The sequence below is a fragment of the Oncorhynchus mykiss genome, chromosome 5 (assembly GCF_057628025.1).
Source record: "Oncorhynchus mykiss isolate SJ-2025 chromosome 5, ASM5762802v1, whole genome shotgun sequence".
Lineage (NCBI taxonomy): Eukaryota > Metazoa > Chordata > Actinopteri > Salmoniformes > Salmonidae > Oncorhynchus > Oncorhynchus mykiss.
The window spans coordinates 14,785,675-14,804,812 of NC_143026.1; the positions used below are offsets into that span (position 1 = coordinate 14,785,675).

A 19,138-nucleotide genomic window follows, 5' to 3' on the forward strand; every position below is an offset into this window, starting at 1 on the left:
CAGTTGAAGTCGGAAGTTTACATACACTTAGGTTGGAAAATAAATTTTTCAACCACTCCATTTCTTGTTAACAAACAATAGTTTTGGAAAGTCGGTTAGGACATTTACTTTGTGCATGAAACAAGTCATTTTTTCCAACAATTGTTTACAGACTGATTACTTCACTAATAATTCACTGTATCACAATTCCAGTGGATCAGAAGTTTACATACACTAAGTTGACTGTGCCTTTAAACAGCTTGGAAAATTCCAGAAAATTATGTCATGGCTTTAGAAGCTTCTGATAGGCTAATTGACCACATTTGAGTCAATTGGAGGTGTGGATGTAGTTCAAGGTCTACCTTCAAACTCAGTGCCTCTTTGCTTGACATCATGGGAAAATAAAAATAAATCAGTCAAGACCTCAGAAGAAAAATTGTAGACCTCCACAAGTCTGGTTCATCCTTGGGAGCAATTTCCAAATGCCTGAAGGTACCACGTTCATCTGTACAAACAATAATACGCAAGTATAAACAGCATGGGACCACACAGCCGTCATACCGCTCAGGAAGGAGCCGTGTTGTCTCCTAGAGATGAACGTACTTTGGTGCGAAAAGTGCAAATCAATTCCAGAACAACAACAAAGGACCTTGTGAAGATGCTGGAGGAAACCGGTACAAATGTATCCATATCCACAGTAAAATGAGTCCTACTACGACACAACCTGAAAAGCCACTCAGCAAGGAAGAAGCCACTGCTCTAAAACCGCCATAAAAAAGCCAGACTACGGTTTGCAACTGCACATGGGGACAAAGATCATACTTTTTGGAGAAATGTCCTCTGGTCTGATGAAACAAAAATAGAACTGTTTGGCCATAATGACCATCATTATGTTTGGAGGAAAAAGGGTGAGGCTTGCAAGCCGAAGAACACCATCCCATGAAGCACGGGGGTGGCAGCATCATGTTGTGGGGGTGCTTTGCTGCAGGAGGGACTGGTGCACTTCACAAAATAGATGGCATCATGAGGAAGGGAAATTATGTGGATATACAGTGAGGGGGAAAAAGTATTTGATCCCTTGCTGATTTTGTACGTTTTCCCACTGACAAATAAATTATCAGTCTATAATTTTAATGGTAGGTTTATTTGAACAGTGAGATACAGAAAAACAAAAAAATCCAGAAAAACGCATGTCAAAAATGTTATAAATTGATTTGCATTTTAATGAGAGAAATAAGTATTTGACCCCTCTGCAAAACATGACTTAGTACTTGGTGGCAGAACCCTTGTTGGCAATGAGAGGTCAGATGTTTCTTGTAGTTGGCCACCAGGTTTGCACACATCTCAGGAGGGATTTTGTCCCAGTCCTCTTTGCAGATCTTCTCTAAGTCATTAAGGTTTCGAGGCTGACGTTTGGCAACTCGAACCTTCAGCTCCCTCCACAGATTTTCTATAGGATTAAGGTCTGGAGACTGGCTAGGCCACTCCAAGACCTTAATGTGCTTCTTCTTGAGCCACTCCTTTGTTGCCTTGGTCATGTGTTTTGGGTCATTGTCATGCTGGAATATCCACCCACGACCCATTTTCAATGTCCTGGCTGAGGGAAGGAGGTTCTCACCCAAGTTTTGACGGTACATGGCCTCGTCCATCGTCCCTTTGATGCGGTGAAGTTGTCCTGTCCTCTTAGCAGAAAAACATCCCCAAAGCATAATTTTTCCACCTCCATGTTTGACGGTGGGGATGGTGTTCTTGGGGTCATAGGCAGCATTCCTCCTCCTCCAAACACGGCGAGTTGAGTTGATGCCAAAGAGCTCCATTTGTCTCATCTGACCACAACACTTTCACCCAGTTGTCCTCTGAATCATTCAGATGTTCATTGGTAAACTTCAGACGAGCATGTGTATATATACTTTCTTGAGCAGGGGGACCTTGCGGGCGCTGCAGGATTTCAGTCCTTCACGGCGTAGTGTGTTACCAATGGTTTTCTTGGTGACTATGGTCCCAGCTGCCTTGAGATCATTGACAAAATCCTCCCGTGTAGTTCTGGGCTGATTCCTCACCGTTCTCATGATCATTGCAACTCCACGAGGTAAGATCTTGCATGGAGCCCCAGGCCGAGGGAGATTGACAGTTCTTTTGTGTTTCTTCCATTTGCGAATATTCGCACCAACTGTTGTCACCTTCTGACCAAGCTGCTTGGCGATGGTCTTGTAGCCCATTCCAGCCTTGTGTAGTTCTACAGTCTTGTCCCTGACATCCTTGGAGAGCTCTTTGGTCTTGGCCATGGTGGGGAATTTGGAATCTGATTGATTGATTCTGTGGACAAGTGTCTTTTATACAGGTAACAAACTGAGATTAGGAGCACTCCCTTTAAGAGTGTGCTCCTAATCTCAGCTCGTTACCTGTATAAAAGCCACCTGGGAGCCAGAAATCTTTCTGATTGAGAGGGGGTCAAATACTTATTTCCCTCATTAAAATGCAAATCAATTTATAACATTTTTGACATGCGTTTTTCTGGATTTCTCTCATTTTTCAAATGAACCTACCATTTCTTTGTCAGTGGGCAAATGTACAAAATCAGCAGGGGATCAAATACTTTTTTCCCTCACTGTATTGAAGCAACATCTCAAGACATCAGTCAGGAAGTTAAAGCTTGGTTGCAAATGGGTCTTCCAAATGGACAATGACCCCAAGCATACTTCCAAAGTTGTGGCAAAATGGTTTAAGGACAACAAAGTAAAGGTATTGGAGTGGCCATCGCAAAGCCATGACCTCAATCCTATAGAAAATTTGTGGGCAGAACTGATAAACCGTGTGCGAGCAGGGAAGCCTACAAACTTAGTTACACCAGCTCTGTCAGGAGGAATGGGCCAAATTTCACCCAACTTATTGTGGGAAGCTTGTGGAAGGCTACCTGAAATGTTTGTCCCAAGTTAACAATTTAAAGGCAATGCTACCAAATACTAATTGAGAGTATGTAAACTTCTGACCCACTGGGAATGTGATGAAAGAAATTAAAGCTGAAATAAATCATTCGCTCTACTATTATTCTGACATTTCACATTCTTAAAATAGTGGTGATCCTAACTGACCTAAGACAGGGAATTTTTATTAGGATTAAATGTCAGGAATTGTGAAAAACTGAGTTTAAATGTACTTCTACAATGCCACTTCAAGGATGAAAGATTTTGAGAAAAATATGGTGATAACATTGCAAACAGAATGTTAACTGTTCCTATGGCATTCAAGCTACGTGAACCAATTATTGCCTCATTCAACATCTATTGTTCCAAAGCTGGGTATCTAACCTGGGTGTGTGTTTCACCAGTCACGTCTGGGTGCTCTGGACGAGCAGTGGCAGTTCCTGGTGAACAAGTCGGCAGAGAAGAGCCAGAAGCTGAAAGAAGCCAACAAGCAGCAGAACTTCAACACTGGCATTAAGGACTTTGACTTCTGGCTCTCTGAGGTAAAATGAAATAAATAAACATATTTTCTAGATGTCAATATGACTACTTTCATCTAAGTTCAAATCTCCATCCACCATACAATTCTCAAAGTTAAAGATGCTGATATTTGATCTGTGATGAGAAATTGTGTATTCTGTACTGAAAACCTTGATGTTCAATATGATTTATCTGAGACCTGCACAGATTAAGTACTGGACAGACACCATCACCTCTGGATCTGAGATTGTGTCAGGCTATTTAGTTTTCTTATTGAAATGGATTTGACTTGTTAACCCATTAGCCTACCTGTGCTGTAGGAAAACAAAAACAAAAGAAGAAGCTGAGATTAGATTTGGAAAAAATAATTTTTGTTTTCTCTCTGTAGGTCGAGGCCCTTCTTGCCTCTGAGGATTATGGCAAAGACCTGGCCTCCGTCAACAACCTGCTGAAGAAACATCAGCTTCTGGAAGCCGACATCTCTGCTCATGAGGTAATGTATTCAACGTCCCCCTATCTCTGTCAAACCTGGATTGATGCTGGGCTCAGCTGGGGGCCTTGATGTACTAAAGGATCTGTCAGATTACACACCTTTATATGCTGACTGGCTGAAAGGTGAGGCTGCCTTGTACTCAAAGCTTTCGATGGCAACCAAACCGATTGTCCTCTGTTGAACAACTTCCAAGTCTATGAAGCATGATTTTGTACAAAGGCATCCACTGAGTTCAGTCTAGTGCTTTGGTTTGAACGTCTTTCTGTCCGTCCACAGGATCGTCTGAAGGACCTGAACGGCCAGGCTGACAGCCTGACGGCCAGCACGGCCTTCGACCCCACCCAGGTTAAGGACAAGCGCGACGCTGTCAATGGACGCTTCACCAAGATCAAGAGCATGGCCACTGGCCGCCGTGCAAAGCTCAACGAGTCGCACCGCCTACACCAGTTCTTCAGGGACCTGGACGACGAGGAGTCTTGGATCAAGTAAGAGCGCCCCCTGGAGTTGTGGAGGAATGGATGCAAGTCGACATCTGAGGGTTTTTCGATGTTGAGACATTGTGATTACTAACACTCTCTTTCACTCTCTGTTCTCTATCCAGAGAAAAGAAATTGCTAGTGAGTTCGGAGGACTATGGACGTGATTTGACTGGAGTGCAGAATCTGAGGAAGAAACACAAGAGGCTGGAGGCTGAGTTGGGGGCCCATGAGCCGGCCATCCAGTCTGTGCAGGACACAGGGAAGAAGCTGTCCGATGACAACACCATCGGCCAGGATGAGATTGAGCAGAGGCTGGCCCAGTTTGAGGAGCACTGGATGGAGCTGAAGGACCTGGCTGCAGCCAGGTTAGACTAGGAACACAGACACGCGTATACATTCTGACACAAACACACATATTCCCAGGCCTGCTTTGCAATGAAACGCCATTATCATCTTAAACGTTTATTGATGTTGAGTGTTAACTTCTTACTGCTGAGATGCCGTTAACGGGATTGATATGACATCAGCCAGTGAAAGTGCAGGGCTTCAAATTCAAAGAACAGAAATCTTATAATTAAAATTCCTCAAACATACAAGTATTTTACACTATTTTAAAGATAAACTTGTTGTTAATCTCACGACAGTGTCTGATTTGAAAAAAGCTTTACGACGAAAGGATACCATTCGATTATGTTCGGTCAGCAACTAGTCACAGAAAAACAGCCATTTTTCCAGCCAAAGAGAGGAGTCACAAAAAGCAGAAATAGAGATAAAATTAATCACTAACCTTTGATGATCTTCATCATAGGACTTCATGTTTTGTTCGATAAAGTTCATATTTATATCCAAAAATCTGTTTACTTTGGCGCTTTATGTTCAGTAATGTTTTGCTTCCAAAACATCCGGTGATTTTGCAGAGAGCCACATCAATTTACTGAAATACTCATAATAAACATTGATAAAAGATACAAGTGTTATGCATGGAACATTAGATAAACTTCTCCTTAATGCAACCGCTGTGTCAGATTTCGAAAAAGCACACCATGCAATAATCTGAGTACAGCGCTCAGAGACCAAAACAAGCCATACAGATACCCGCCATGTTGTGGAGTCAACAGAAGTCAGAAATATTCACTTACCTTTGATGATCTTCTCTCCTCCTTCACAGTAGAAGCCTGAAACAAGGTTCTAAAGACTTGACATCTAGTGGAAGCCTTAGGAAGTGCAATCGGACCAAATTTTACACAGGATAGGCAACGACTTTAACTTACAAACCTCAGATTTCCCACTTCCTGGTTTGATTTTTTCTCAGGGTTTTTCCTGCCATATGAGTTCTGTTATACTCAGACATCATTCAAACAGTTTTAGAAACTTCAGAGTTTCTATCCAAATATGTTAATAATATGCATATCTTAGCTTCTGGGCCTGAGTAGCAGGCAGTTTACTCTGGGCACCTTATTCATCCAAGCTTCTCAATACTGCCCCCCCAGCCATAAGAAGTTAATCTGTGTGTGCCTCTGTGTGTGTGATCAGGGGACAGAGGCTGGAGGAGTCGCTGGAGTACCAGCAGTTTGTTGCGAATGTTGAAGAGGAGGAAGCCTGGATTAACGAGAAGCTGAACCTGGTGGGAAGTGAAGACTACGGGGATACCCTGGCTGCTGTGCAGGGCCTGTTGAAGAAGCATGAGGCGTTTGAGACTGACTTCTCTGTGCACAGGGACAGAGTGAATGACGTGTGTTCCAACGGAGACGAGCTCATCAAGAAGGTAAACACTGACAATACTGTTGTCGTATAGAAAATGATAAAATATAAAATGAAAAGCCTTTCCGTCTCTTCATACGGTACCAGCTGAAATGGTGTTTAAGCAATAGTTCACACACAAAATTTAAAAAATCTACTTTTACAATGATTTTCCACTTACCTTGGCTGATGTCAATTCACCCACACAGTTAAATGCATATTTTGCTTTTGTCCATCCCTCCATTAGAACAACCACCACGTGGACAGCATCTCAGCCAAGATGGCGTCCCTGCGGGGCAAGGTGTCTGAGCTGGAGAGGGCCGCTGCCATGAGAAAAGCCAAGCTGGATGAGAACTCTGCCTTCTTGCAGTTCAACTGGAAGGCTGACGTGGTGGAGTCCTGGATCGGTACGGTTTGAGACCTGAGAAGGGAAGGTTTAGGGGATGAGGCTTCAACATTCTCTGGTGAGATGAGAACATTGTTTAATTTTTAAGTGTAGCACTGAATTTATACTGTCTGGTTGTTTGTTCAGGTGAGAAGGAGAACAGCCTGAAGACGGATGAGTACGGACGAGATCTCTCCTCTGTGCAGACCTTGCTCACTAAGCAGGTACTGTGTAGCAATATGTAGCTCCCAAATGAGTGATGCTACGGCAGCCATTTTGTGCAAGAAAGCTAGATACGTTCTCCTATGCCTCATGTTCCCCCTTCGGGTCCACAGGAGACGTTTGACGCAGGGCTGCAGGCCTTCCAGCAGGAGGGTATCACCAACATCACAGCCCTCAAGGACCAGCTGCTGGCGGCCAAGCACGTCCAGTCCAAGGCCATCGAGACGCGCCACGCTGCCCTCATGAAGCGCTGGAACCAGCTTCTCGACAACTCGCAGGCCCGCAAGAAGAAACTGCTGGAGGCCCAGGAGCACTTCAGGAAGGTATGTAAAGACTATGATGACGGATAATTGTCATTTAGCTTACGATGAGGATATCATGACTACTGTTCATAGATTTCATCGTTGTTGATGTTCATATTTTGAACAGGAATATCAGACTATCCTTCACCTACGAAGTCAAAAACCTTACCTCCATCGATTCCATCTTTCTTCTGTCTCCAGGTGGAAGACCTATTCCTGACCTTTGCCAAGAAGGCTTCGGCCTTCAATAGCTGGTTTGAGAATGCTGAGGAGGACTTGACAGATCCGGTGCGCTGCAACTCGCTGGAGGAGATCCGGGCGCTGCGCGACGCCCACGAGGCCTTCCGCTCATCGCTGAGCTCGGCGCAGGCCGACTTCAACCAGCTGGCCGAGCTGGACCGGCAGATCAAGAGCTACCAGGTGGTGTCCAACCCCTACACCTGGTTCACCATGGAGGCCCTGGAAGAGACCTGGAGGAACCTGCAGAAGATCATCAAGGTTAGAAGGGAGAAGAGGGGGGAGGTAGCATGGTCCCAGATTTGTTTGTGCTGTATTACTAACCAATTGGCATGACAACGACCATATGAATTGGCTATACAGCACTAATGTATCTGAGGAGCAGGCTTGGTGAGGAGGACATGCACATCTCAAATGTTGTCCTATTCCCCACTGTAATGCTCTACTTATGTCCAGAACCAATGAGGGCCTCTGGGGGCCGATGTCTTGGTCTGCATCATGTCTGGAAAGCACTTCATACATACATCTCAATCCCTCTCTGTCTCTGTCTGTATAGGAACGAGAGCTGGAGCTGCAGAAGGAGCAGAGGCGGCAGGAGGAGAATGACAAGCTGCGGCAGGAGTTTGCGCAGCACGCCAATGCATTCCACCAGTGGCTGCAGGAGACCAGGTAGGGCCTGGATCTGTTGTGCTAGGAAGACAGTGCACTCACAGAACTCCCTTAAATCAATATTCCTTTTGGCAATTTAATAGATAGGAATCGAATACAATTTATAGGAATAGAATGGGGACATTTCCAAGGCCTTGTGGCTGTTTAAAGAATGTAGTTTAAGTTCATTGAATAACGTCACCTGCATGAATAGCATTGAGATGTCTTTAAATGTTGCATGCATCATTCTTTAGATTCTCTTTCAACAATGATAAATCAATGGAGCTACCTGGAATTTTAAAGTGCCTCCTGTCTCTCTCTGCCACCATGTTCTCGGCCATAGAGAACAGGAAGCTGCTATTCATCGGAGCGCAACGTGAAGTGTTGCAGATAAATGTTTGTTATATGAAACTGACATGATTCTTTACAGTTTCTCTATTCTACACCTTGCATTTATTTCTGCAATGCTCTGAATGTTGCTCCTCACTGAATTGGCCCCAGGCAACGCATTCTTAGTGTATCATATATTCTGTAGATTTTGGGGGGTGGGTGGGGGAGCGCTGATACGACTTTTACACAACTGCACAAGTGGTCTGTGAACGTTTAGAAATGAAAATGGGATCATACTGCAGATGCTCCTGTGCTCCCACTATTTCTGTGCCTGTGTCTGTATATGTTTGTTTAGGGGGGGATGATGGAGTGACCATTTTGTCCCTGCCTAGTATTTCTAACCGTTGTCTCTTTCTCTCTCTTTTCCCGTCCCATCCCACCCCCCCACCCTTTCCTCTCCCTCTCTCTTGCTGCTACCTCGCTGATGCTTGGATAACTTTGCTAATCAGGACATATCTTCTGGATGGGTTAATATCACATTTTACTACCTCTCAGTTGGGGCTGTGACGATACTAGTATCGCGATACTCATTAGTATCATGGCAAGGGAAGAAAACACAAAGCGGATTTAATTTTAGGATAACATCCCTTAATGTTGGAAACAAGCATCATTATTTTTGTTATTCAGAGTCACATTTATTTATTTTCCAAGATATCGCACACATTTTACATACAGCAGGTTATGGGACCAAAGAGTTTAGTCTGCTTCGTCTTTTCTTGATTGTCATTGAAGTGTTGCGATACTGCCCTTCTGTGTTTGTGTGTCTGACTGTGTGAATGGGGTCAAATCAATGAGGGTTGATTGGAGTGACATTGTTTTGGACCAAGGTCGGTGGGAAGATGTTGCATAACATACCCACCTACCTACCTGGTGGTTCTATCTGTCGAATAAAGGTAAAACTGGACCAGGGATCACTATGTTCAAGGGAATCCAAGTTGTATTGTGTATTATTACTGTGTTTCTGTAAGCTTTTTTTCCCCCTTTTGACAGTTTTTGTTGTATAATTTCCCTTTTGTTTGTCTCTAATTTCCCTCTTTCTGTTGGTATTTACTTTATTTTCATCCTTCCCTCCCTCCCTTTCTAAATAGCATAGCTTATCGACGGGTTGTCCGTGTCATTCAATATGAAGTCGGTGATGATCTTTCCCGAAGGTCTTTTCCTTTTTCTCATGGTTTTACATTCCATATATCCCTCACTCGCCTTTCCTTCACCCTTCATTACTTCCATCACGCCCTCTGGGTTGCGTGTCTTCATACACTTCTAAAATCCACCATTTGAGATCGGTTTGCTCAGTTACATCTCTACTAACGTCACCCCAATGTAGCTTCCTGAAACTAAGATCGACCTCATGATTGGTCTGGATACTCTTTTTGAGTCTGGCAACATTGAGCACTGTTTTAAAGGGGTGAAAAGTCTTCACTTTCATCTTTTGGGGATATTTCTTTCACCAAATTTAGGGGTGGACACTACTTGAAATGTCTATATTTTTTTGTTGAAAGTGTTAGACTAATTCACAACTGATTCAGGGTTAAAATGCCGTTTCCTGCCCTTTACACAGTAGTCCTAACCTTGCATGGTATAGGTTACCATGGCTATGAGTTTACTTCTTTGGCATGCATTGGGAGGATGGTGTTGCTCTGAACATTTTGAGTGATGGAAAGTTATTTTTGTGTGTTTTGTACTTCTGTTTCCCCTTTTTTAATTCACAAAATCTTTACTTTGCTTCTTTACAAAAAAATCATTGGTTGGATTTCAATTAGTGCATTTCAAGATTTGTTTAGAATCTCTTGACACACCTCTAGTATATTCAAATATATGGATCTTATCAAAATGAAAATTAATTTCACGGTAGGAATGGGGTTGGATCTAAGGGGTCCTACAAGTAGATGGGTGTGGGTGCAGACTGAGACTGTGTGCGGGTGTGACTGACTGTGGCATGTTGTCTATCCCAATATTTGATCATCCTTTCAAGATTCTCTCTCCTGACACTTGTGTGTATGCATCTAGGTCCTGCATGGTAGAAGAATCCGGAACCTTGGAATCACAACTTGAGGCAACCAAGGTAAGAAAGAATCCCTCATCATTTATGCTATAGACCAGGGTTTCACAACCCTCTCCTCAGGCCCCACCAGCTGTTTTACATTTTTTTTTAACCCTAAACTAGCACCCCTGATTGAGTCTCAGGTGAATCAGGTGTGCCAGTTTAAGGTTAAAATAAAAATTTGAAACGTATGGGGGGGGCGCTGAGGAGACCATCTTCGCTATTTCAAATCAAATAAAAATGTATTTGTCACATGCAACAAATACAACGGGTGTAGACTTTATCGTGAAATGGTTTCTTACGGGCCCTTCCAAATAATGCAGAATTTTTTTTTTTTTTACTAATTTAAAATAATATCAGGAGGAATAAAATACACAGGTCAACATTCACAAGGCCGCAGAGCCAGACGGATTACCAGGGCGTGTACTTCGAGCATGCGCTAACCAACTGGCAAGTGTCTTCACTAACATTTTCAACTTCTCCCTGTCCAAGTCTGTAATACCAGCATGTTTCAAGCAGACCACCATAGTCCCTGTGCCCAAGAAGACTAAGGTAACCTCTCTAAATGACTACCGAACCGTAGCACGTCTATAGCCATGAAATGCTTTGAAAGGCTGGTCAATGCTCACATCAACACCATTATCTCAGAAACCCTAGACCCACTCCAATTTGTATACCGCACCAACAGATCCTCAGATGATGCAATCTCTATTGCACTCCACACTGCTCTTTCACACCTGGACAAAAGGAACACCTACATGAGAATGCGGTTCATTGACTACAGCTCAGCATTCAACACCATAGTGCCTTCAAAGCTCATCATTAAGCTAAGGACCCTGGGACTAAATACCTCCCTCTGCAACTGGTTCCTGGACTTCCTGATGGGTTGCCCCCAGGTGGTAAGGGTAGGTAACAACACATCTGCCACACTGATCCTTAACACAGGGGCCCCTCGGGTGCGTGCTCAGCCCCCTCCTGTACTCCCTGTTCACTCTTGACTGCACGGGCAGGCACAACTCCAACACCATTAAGTTTGCTGATGACACAACAGTGGTAGGCCTGATCACAGACAATGATGAGCCAGCTTATAGGGAGGTGGTCAGAGACCTGACCGTGTGGTGCAAGGACAACAACCTCCCTCAACGTGATCAAGACAAAACAGATGATTGTGGACTACAGGAAAAGGAGGACCGAGCAAGCCCCCATACTCATCAATGGGGCTGTAGTGGAGCAGGTTGAGAGCTTCAAGTTCCTTGGCGTCCACATCAACAAACTAACATGGTCCAAGCACACCAAGACAGTCATGAAGAAGGCACGATAAAATCTATTCCCCCTCAGGAGACTGGAAAGATTTGGCATGAGTCCTCAGATCCTCAAAAGGTTTTACAGCTGCACCATCGAGAGCGTGCTGACTGGTTGCATCACTGCCTGGTATGGCAACTGCTCGGCCTCCGACCGCAAGGCACTACAGAGGGTAGTGCGTATTGCCCAGTACATCACTGGAGCCAAGCTTTCTGCCATCCAAGACCTCAATACCAGGCGGTGTCAGAGGAAGGCCCTAAAAATGATCAAATACTCCAGCCACCCTAGTCATAGACTGTTCTCTCTGCTACCGCACAGCAAGCAGTACCGGAGCGCCAAGTCTAGGTCCAAAAGGCTCCTATAGCTTCTACCCCCAAGCCATAAGACTCCCGAACAGCTAATCAAATGGCTACACAGACTATTTGCATTGCCCCCCCCACAACACTGCTGCTACTCTTATCTATGCATAGTCACTTTAATAACTCTACCTACATGTACATATTACATCGACACCGGTGCCCCCGCACATTGACATTGACTCTTCTTATTTCTTTTTTTTTAGATATTTTCTTAACTGCATTGTTGGTTAAGGGCTTGTAAGCAAGCATTTCACTCCTGGTGCTGTATTCGGCACATGTGACATAACATTTGATTTGATATACACAGCAAGTACCAATTATATTTCAGCTGTATTGACTACTTTTGTAATTGCATACCCTCACCCTTCTGTGTGCCACTCTGTCTGTAGCGCAAGCACCAGGAGATCCGGGCAATGCGTAGCCAGCTGAAGAAGATTGAGGACCTGGGCGCGGCCATGGAGGAGGCTCTGATCCTGGACAACAAGTACACAGAACACAGCACGGTGGGCCTGGCCCAGCAGTGGGACCAGCTAGACCAACTGGGCATGAGGATGCAGCACAACCTGGAGCAGCAGATCCAGGCCAGGTCAGAGAGACACACACATACAGTACCTCACAAGCAGTGAACATATTTCCTAATCCTGTCGAATCTCTCTTCCACCATAGGAACACCACTGGAGTGACAGAGGATGCCCTGAAGGAGTTCAGCATGATGTTCAAGTGAGTGGCGGCCATTTTAACGACGTTCAAGTAAGTGGCGGCCATTTTAACACGATGTTCAAGTGAGTGGCGGCCATTTTAACGATGTTCAAGTGAGTGGCGGCCATTTTAACACGATGTTCAAGTGAGTGGTGGCAATTTTAACACTGTTCAAGTGAGCGGTGGCCATTTTAACGTGAGCGGCGGCCATTTTAACACGATGTTGAAGTGAGCGGCGGCCATTTTAACGATGTTGAAGTGAGCGGCGGCCATTTTAACACGATGTTGAAGTGAGCGGCGGCCATTTTAACACGATGTTGAAGTGAGCGGCGGCCATTTTACCACGATGTTGAAGTGAGCGGCGGCCATTTTAACACGATGTTGAAGTGAGCGGCGGCCATTTTACCACGATGTTGAAGTGAGCGGCGGCCATTTTAACGATGTTGAAGTGAGCGGCGGCCATTTTACCACGATGTTGAAGTGAGCGGCGGCCATTTTACCACGATGTTGAAGTGAGCGGCGGCCATTTTAACACGATGTTGAAGTGAGCGGCGGCCATTTTACCACGATGTTGAAGTGAGCGGCGGCCATTTTAACACGATGTTCAAGTGAGTGGGAGCCATTTTAACATGGTGTTCAAGTGAGTGGCGGCCATTTTCACCATACCTTTTAGTCATACCAAGTAGTTGCTTAAAGTAAAGAAACTCCCAATAATCTCAGCCATGTTCTCTTTGCTCCCAGGCACTTTGACAAAGAGAAGTCTGGCCGTCTGAACCACCAGGAGTTCAAGTCGTGTCTGCGCTCACTGGGTTACGACCTGCCCATGGTGGAGGAGGGAGAGCCAGACCCAGAGTTTGAGTCCATCCTCGACACTGTCGACCCCAACAGGTCAGCAACCCCAGCTTTTCTCACTCATCTCTACTTGGGGTTTTCGATCAGTAGTTTGAGCAAAGCCAACATTCAGAATGGGTGTGTCTTGTTGCCTAATTTTCTTCTATTCTTGAGTTTTTTGCTTTATTATGGGTAACTGATTTAATTTTGTGTTTTCCAGGGATGGCAACGTGTCCTTGCAGGAGTACATGGCCTTCATGATCAGCCGCGAGACAGAGAACGTCAAGTCCAGCGAGGAGATTGAGAGCGCCTTCCGAGCCCTCAGCGTCGATGCCAAGCCCTACGTTACCAAGGAGGAGCTCTACCAGGTACTTACAGTTCGGTCTTCCCTCCTTCACTTTCTGGCTCTGTCATAATGCTTATAGAAATGAGTATTAAATAGTACCAGCATTTGAGTATGAGCTTCAGCCATAAGTTGCGCATTTATAACTTAGCAAAACTTATGGTCAGGTATGAGGTTTTAACCTTCTCTTCTCCTCTTCATTCAGAATCTGTCCAAGGAACAGGCAGACTACTGCATCTCGCACATGAAGCCCTACCTAGACAGCAAGGGCCGGGAAATGCCCTCGGCCTTCGACTTTGTCGAATTCACCCGCTCACTTTTTGTCAACTGATCCCTTGCCTGCCAGTGACCAATCGGGATGCGTTTGTCACGCACACATGCTGAAACTGCATGAGTCTGACACTAGAATACTCCATAGTTATCAGTACCTATATATATCTCACTCTTTGTGCTTCACTGTCAATAGCCTAGTGTTTGCATTTGAATGTTTTAGCTGTTTTAGTGCTTTCGCTGGATTTAAGAACCTATAGATATGGTATGCTGTAACATCACAATAAGGACTGCGGTGTGCTTTAATAAACGCTACTGGTTAGAAGTGGAAATGTTTTCTGTGCCTTTATTACATGTTTTCAGTACACACAAAAAAAGTCTTAATATCCAGTTCAGTACCTACTGAGTAATATTTGATGTTTCACAATAACAAATCCATCTAAAATAATATGGCACAAAAACCCACGTTCTTCTACCTATATACATCCACAGATATGCCAGCAACCTTGCACGGAGACGACCCTGTTATTCTGTAATTTCATTGGCCCTCTCCTTCCTGCCTCGACTCACTCTGCCACCTCATTAGCTAGTTGCTCCAGCTTGGCAGTCTCTCGGGGCCCCTGTTCCGTCAGCTCCGTGCTCAGGTGCCAGATGTTGACGGAGCCATCGGCGTTGCCCACCGCTAGGAGGTCTTTCCGTCTGGGGTTGAACTCCAGGCAGTAGACTGGTTGGCCACCCGTCAGCTGGTCTAGGGTGGCTGCTGGTCTCAGGGACTTCCTGCCCAGATCAAATATCTGCACCAGACCTGGGAAGAGAGAAGGTTATGGGCTTTTAAACTTGGCTTTTTAGTGAAAAACTAAAGGTTAATTGATGAACTGGTGAGTTAACTTTACATCAAGATGTGCCATTGTTTTTAGCAGTTAGGGACTGTTTCAGACTTGATATGGACTTATCGTAAGTCTGAATAGGGGGGCCCCTTAATGATTTTCAATATATTAACTCGACTTGGCTCAAGTCACACCATTTATAGTGAAGTTCTGTGAACCAATTGAGAATGAGCTGAAATGGAGCATACCTTGTCCTGTGGCTGCAGCAAAGAGGAGGGGCCTTGTTGGTGACCAGCGTACCCCAAACACATATGAGTCGGACACCCGCAGCGAGAGCAGCGGATCGGGCTGCAGCAGAGAGTGAAGATGGGCCAGGCCGTCGGTCCCCACACTGACAAACAGGTTCCTTAGACACGAAATGGGAGACAACTAGATCATAACTTTGATTCATTGACAGAATATGGTACTATAAAGCATTTTACAGCTGTAGAGTTCAAAACTTATTGCGAGATGCAAGTTAGCTACACGCTTCCAAATGTACTATAGGAACAGGGCAAACTGTTTAACAAACAGGTAAACATCAATATCACTGGTTCGTTTTGGAATCAAAACACAGTATGATGACAGTTCCGAATAAAGAAATGTTCAGTTCAATTCTCTTATTTTTGTAAGTCTTAAACCAGAGTCTCAAGCATTCAGTCTGGTTAATTTCTCACTAAAACCACCTTCAGACCTGACCCATGGGGAAGATCTCATTTGCACTCCTCGCATCATCTCTTTCTCAAAACCCATTGGAGGTCATAGAGGAGGGACCTCTGGCTTTCTCATTCAAAGGGATGTCAGAAGTATGCAATTGATCTTCCCACCCATGTCTCTCTCACCTGTGGAAAGGGGAGCAGTGCAAGGAGTGGACAGGGCCTCCTCGGGGGCTGAAGGAGAACTGGGCTGGGGCACGCAAGGTCACACTCTCTCCATCGGGAGGTGCTGCTGCCAGCGTCTGGGCTGAGAAAGAGCACTTAAGGACCAGGCCGCTTTCGGAGCCCACCAGGAATGTGTCCAAGTCCCAGGGGGACAGGGCCAGGGAGGTGACCCCCACATTGCTGCTCCCTCTGTTCTGTAGCAGGCAGACAGGTACCATTACAAGAACAACATCAGTAGGAGAGTTTTTTTGAAGGTTTAAGAAAATCTCTATACATAAATGTCTGTTTCAGACAATTTTGTAAATAACACAATCATATTTCATCTATTAAATCACACATTTTCAAGGTCTGTAAATACCACATTGGCCCCTGTATCCCGAGTCTCACCTTGCTCAGTGCACTGTTGTGAGGCACCTGCTGTCTGATGAGGGCAAAGCCGGCACTGAGCACCAGCCTCCCCTCGTCTGAGTCCACTGTCCACAGCAGCACCCTGCCCCCAGAACCAGCACTCAGCACCACCATCTCCCCTCGCCTTGGTCCAGGGACCCAGGCTACCTGAAAACACACTTGTTCAGACCTCTGTCATGTTTATTACGACTTGCAACTGAAAATGTGTGTTTCTTATTGGTCAAGTCTAGGTTGTCCCTCAATTTCAATCCCCTGTCTTCTGTTTGGTGCCTAATGAACACAACCCTGCTATGAAGAATCTTACTGTCATCATCCCATAAAGATTCTCACCACTATGTGATATTCATGTGGTTTATTAGTAATATACAAGGGACCTACAGTACATGGACTGTGTACAAATTACACCATGAGAATAACCAATACTAGATAAAGCATTTACCATCAGTTAACGTGTCCTCCTGAATGAAGGTGTATTTTAGTTTCATAGGAGACAGTATGCGGTATCTATACCTGGTAGACTGGCTCTCGGTGAGTGTCGGTCGACATTCCTGTCTGCGCCAAAATTAGGTCCTGTGTCCTGTTTGTGTCCCAGACCACTACCTCTCCACTGTAAAGACCCCCTGTGGTGTTGGGTAGAGGGTGAGAGAAGTAAGGAGCTACACAGGACAGTTGTATATATGTACTAAGATCATTTGGTGATCAAATCACTGGCGGAAGCAATATGGAAGTGCATACCAGCTATGAGAGAGGGTTGAGAGGGGTGGAAGGACAGAGACATGACTGGCCTGGCCACATCTATGATCATGTCTGGTCGTTTGGGGTTCAGGCCTCTGCGGTCCAGGTTCCAAGTGCACACACAGGACTTCTCTGTGCTCCAGTCTCCGTCATCAACACTGAGACAGATCGATCACTGTTCACCTCAAGTTCTGGCTATACAACAACGATGTTGGCAAACATGATGGAAAATGAATGTGAAGTTTGAACATACCGACCGAAGGCGCAGGCGATTACTGAACCTGTGCAACTCCAGGATATACTGGTAACTTGAAGACCCTTCTCCTGGGCACTGGGGTGCTGGAGACAATGTATGCATGAAACCTACACATAAACACATTTTAGAATTGACAATTCAACAGGGGGAAATGCACACAAAAAAAATTGTCCAATATCAAATACAATTTGATTTGTCATATGCGCCGAATAGAACACCTTACCGTAAAATGCTTACTTACAAGCCGTTAACCAACAAGGCAGTTTTAATAAAAAGTTGTTTTTTTTAAAAACAAATTTACATGGAAATAATGCACACTGAGATATTGCACATTTTGTTAGTGTGTTATTTATACTATTCTCACCGTTTCGTTCTGATCCTCCCAATTCACATCGAACCCATCAAACGCATGACTCTTGGCGTTGCTGGCCAACTCCTTGAGAACCATGTCCTCCACTCGATGCAGGAAGTCCCTCAGCCCGGGAGACTCTGGTCGGAGCTCACCTTTAGGGGGGAGTTGGTATATGAGGTGGTCTTGTGGATCCGTCTGGGTGCCATTATCTGCATTAAGCAGGGGCTGTATTTCAGCCTCAGCTGTGTGTACGGGCCGGGTTTGACAACCTCTCTGAAAAGCCAACAGACATAGCCTACTTGGATTATATTAGGCCTATATAACATATTAAAACATGCCCATAACTGGCTTGATGATTGTGTGTCAGTAATTCCACCAACTGTTGATGAGAACCCCACTTTTGTGTACCATGTCATTATTCAACTAGCTAGTATGTTTAGAAATGTGTTGGGCTTCACAACAACGCTGAAAATGACACGTTGGACAATGCACGTGGTCAGCCCACCACCAACACTGATCAGGATGTGCCGACTGTTGCTCCAGACCATCATCGCTAACTAGCTAAATATTTTGGCTAGCTAAAAGAAGGCTTGATTGGCAGATTCAGGAGCTTTAGCAATACTCGACACTGGTAGTATTCATGTGTCTGATCTTTTCAGGGCCTATAGCCTTGTCATATATGGCCAGGTAAGTAAACGTACACGAACTCGTTAGCTAGCTAAACAAAAAAATCAGCTAACATGCCATAGCAAAACTCTGATGCTAGCTAACTAGGTTGTCAACAGAACATACCGATTCCTGTGCAAACTGTTGCGATTTCCTCCACAGCGACTCAACGCCCAAGGCATCCAAACTTTCATCAGTGAACATGACTACTGTGCCTCATAGACGTACCTGTCTAGCTAGTAGCACATTAATAATATCCCCAAACGGATTTACATATCAGCGAACTTAATTGTGTCTATTCAACACATGTTTAGAGATTGATTTACTTCCGTTTACCGCTGCTTCCTTGGAAACACATCGACTATGGGACCAATCCGTTTTTTTCTAAGCACCATGCGCATTCCACTCATTGGTCCGGGGTCGTCATTTTGGCCGTTGGAATACTTTTACAATGCACTCACCCTTCTTCCTTGCCTTGAAGTAATCGGTGAAAGCAATAACTTGTTTGGTATTACAATTGGGTGACAAGGAGTGCCACGCAGGCTAGGTCTAACCTGGTGCAAGAATGTCAACAGGGGCACACTGTCTGAGACAATTTATATTATTTCTCAAGCATTTGTGGTAGAATTCTAGCCTGCCAAGCAGTGGAAGGGCATGTTTTGAAGTATTTGGAATATACAGAATGCATCTGTGAGTAGACAGTGGTCCCATTGAATATGAATGACCCATCCAGCATTTAATCATAGGGGACGTACAAAAAAATATATACTTGATTTCAGTTATGGTGACCAACTGACTAGCTGTTGTGACT

At 44.7% G+C, this 19,138-nt stretch overlaps 2 protein-coding genes across 47 annotated transcripts in view; one reads left to right on the forward strand and one right to left on the reverse strand.

The window, feature by feature from the left end:
• The window catches only part of LOC110523261 (spectrin alpha chain, non-erythrocytic 1), a 52,502-nt gene extending 38,007 nt beyond the window's left edge, over nucleotides 1–14,495 (forward strand). For 15 of the 44 annotated variants that reach the window (XM_090233794.1, XM_090233799.1, XM_021601793.3 and 12 more), the window contains 18 exons: nucleotides 3,308–3,445; nucleotides 3,811–3,915; nucleotides 4,192–4,400; nucleotides 4,517–4,759; nucleotides 5,928–6,159; nucleotides 6,382–6,541; nucleotides 6,667–6,743; nucleotides 6,855–7,064; nucleotides 7,245–7,541; nucleotides 7,837–7,949; nucleotides 8,768–8,785; nucleotides 9,407–9,469; nucleotides 10,326–10,380; nucleotides 12,410–12,606; nucleotides 12,687–12,740; nucleotides 13,461–13,607; nucleotides 13,771–13,918; nucleotides 14,099–14,495. In XM_090233794.1, coding sequence (XP_090089920.1) covers nucleotides 3,308–3,445; nucleotides 3,811–3,915; nucleotides 4,192–4,400; nucleotides 4,517–4,759; nucleotides 5,928–6,159; nucleotides 6,382–6,541; nucleotides 6,667–6,743; nucleotides 6,855–7,064; nucleotides 7,245–7,541; nucleotides 7,837–7,949; nucleotides 8,768–8,785; nucleotides 9,407–9,469; nucleotides 10,326–10,380; nucleotides 12,410–12,606; nucleotides 12,687–12,740; nucleotides 13,461–13,607; nucleotides 13,771–13,918; nucleotides 14,099–14,224 — 2,592 coding nt within the window. In that variant the 3' untranslated portion in view covers nucleotides 14,225–14,495. Of the gene's footprint in view, nucleotides 1–3,307; nucleotides 3,446–3,810; nucleotides 3,916–4,191; nucleotides 4,401–4,516; nucleotides 4,760–5,927; nucleotides 6,160–6,381; nucleotides 6,542–6,666; nucleotides 6,744–6,854; nucleotides 7,065–7,244; nucleotides 7,542–7,836; nucleotides 8,714–8,767; nucleotides 8,786–9,406; nucleotides 9,470–10,325; nucleotides 10,381–12,409; nucleotides 12,607–12,686; nucleotides 12,741–13,460; nucleotides 13,608–13,770; nucleotides 13,919–14,098 lie in introns of those variants that run through there. The other 29 variants (XM_090233810.1, XM_090233815.1, XM_090233797.1 and 26 more) reach the window with 3 other exon arrangements.
• On the reverse strand, nucleotides 14,496–18,834 carry dync2i2 (dynein 2 intermediate chain 2). 3 transcript variants are annotated; one of them, XM_021601804.3, is made up of 9 exons: nucleotides 18,454–18,834; nucleotides 17,674–17,934; nucleotides 17,307–17,416; nucleotides 17,054–17,211; nucleotides 16,829–16,938; nucleotides 16,298–16,465; nucleotides 15,872–16,104; nucleotides 15,239–15,396; nucleotides 14,496–14,968 (listed from the first exon to the last, which is right to left on the reverse strand). In XM_021601804.3, the coding sequence occupies exons 1-9, from the start codon at nucleotides 18,529–18,531 to the stop codon at nucleotides 14,730–14,732; spliced, it is 1,515 nt and encodes a 504-aa protein (XP_021457479.2). In that variant the 5' UTR covers nucleotides 18,532–18,834; the 3' UTR covers nucleotides 14,496–14,729. The 3 variants fall into 3 exon arrangements, with proteins under 3 accessions (XP_021457479.2, XP_021457480.2, XP_021457478.2); XM_021601805.3 differs by having other exon boundaries at nucleotides 17,674–17,813; nucleotides 18,454–18,818; XM_021601803.3 differs by having other exon boundaries at nucleotides 17,674–17,956; nucleotides 18,454–18,800.
• Between the last annotated feature and the right edge of the window lie 304 nt (nucleotides 18,835–19,138).

Excerpts from the sequence above, each read along its gene's own strand:
- dync2i2 (XM_021601803.3), bottom strand. The coding sequence starts at position 18,521 with ATGAAAGTTTGGATGCCTTGGGCGTTGAGTCGCTGTGGAGGAAATCGC. Across the intron at positions 17,417-17,673 it reads GGGAGGATCAGAACGAAACG|GTTTCATGCATACATTGTCT; the intron begins GTGAGAATAGTA and ends GTTTATGTGTAG. Across the intron at positions 15,397-15,871 it reads CACTGCTCCCCTTTCCACAG|GAACCTGTTTGTCAGTGTGG; the intron begins GTGAGAGAGACA and ends TTCGTGTCTAAG.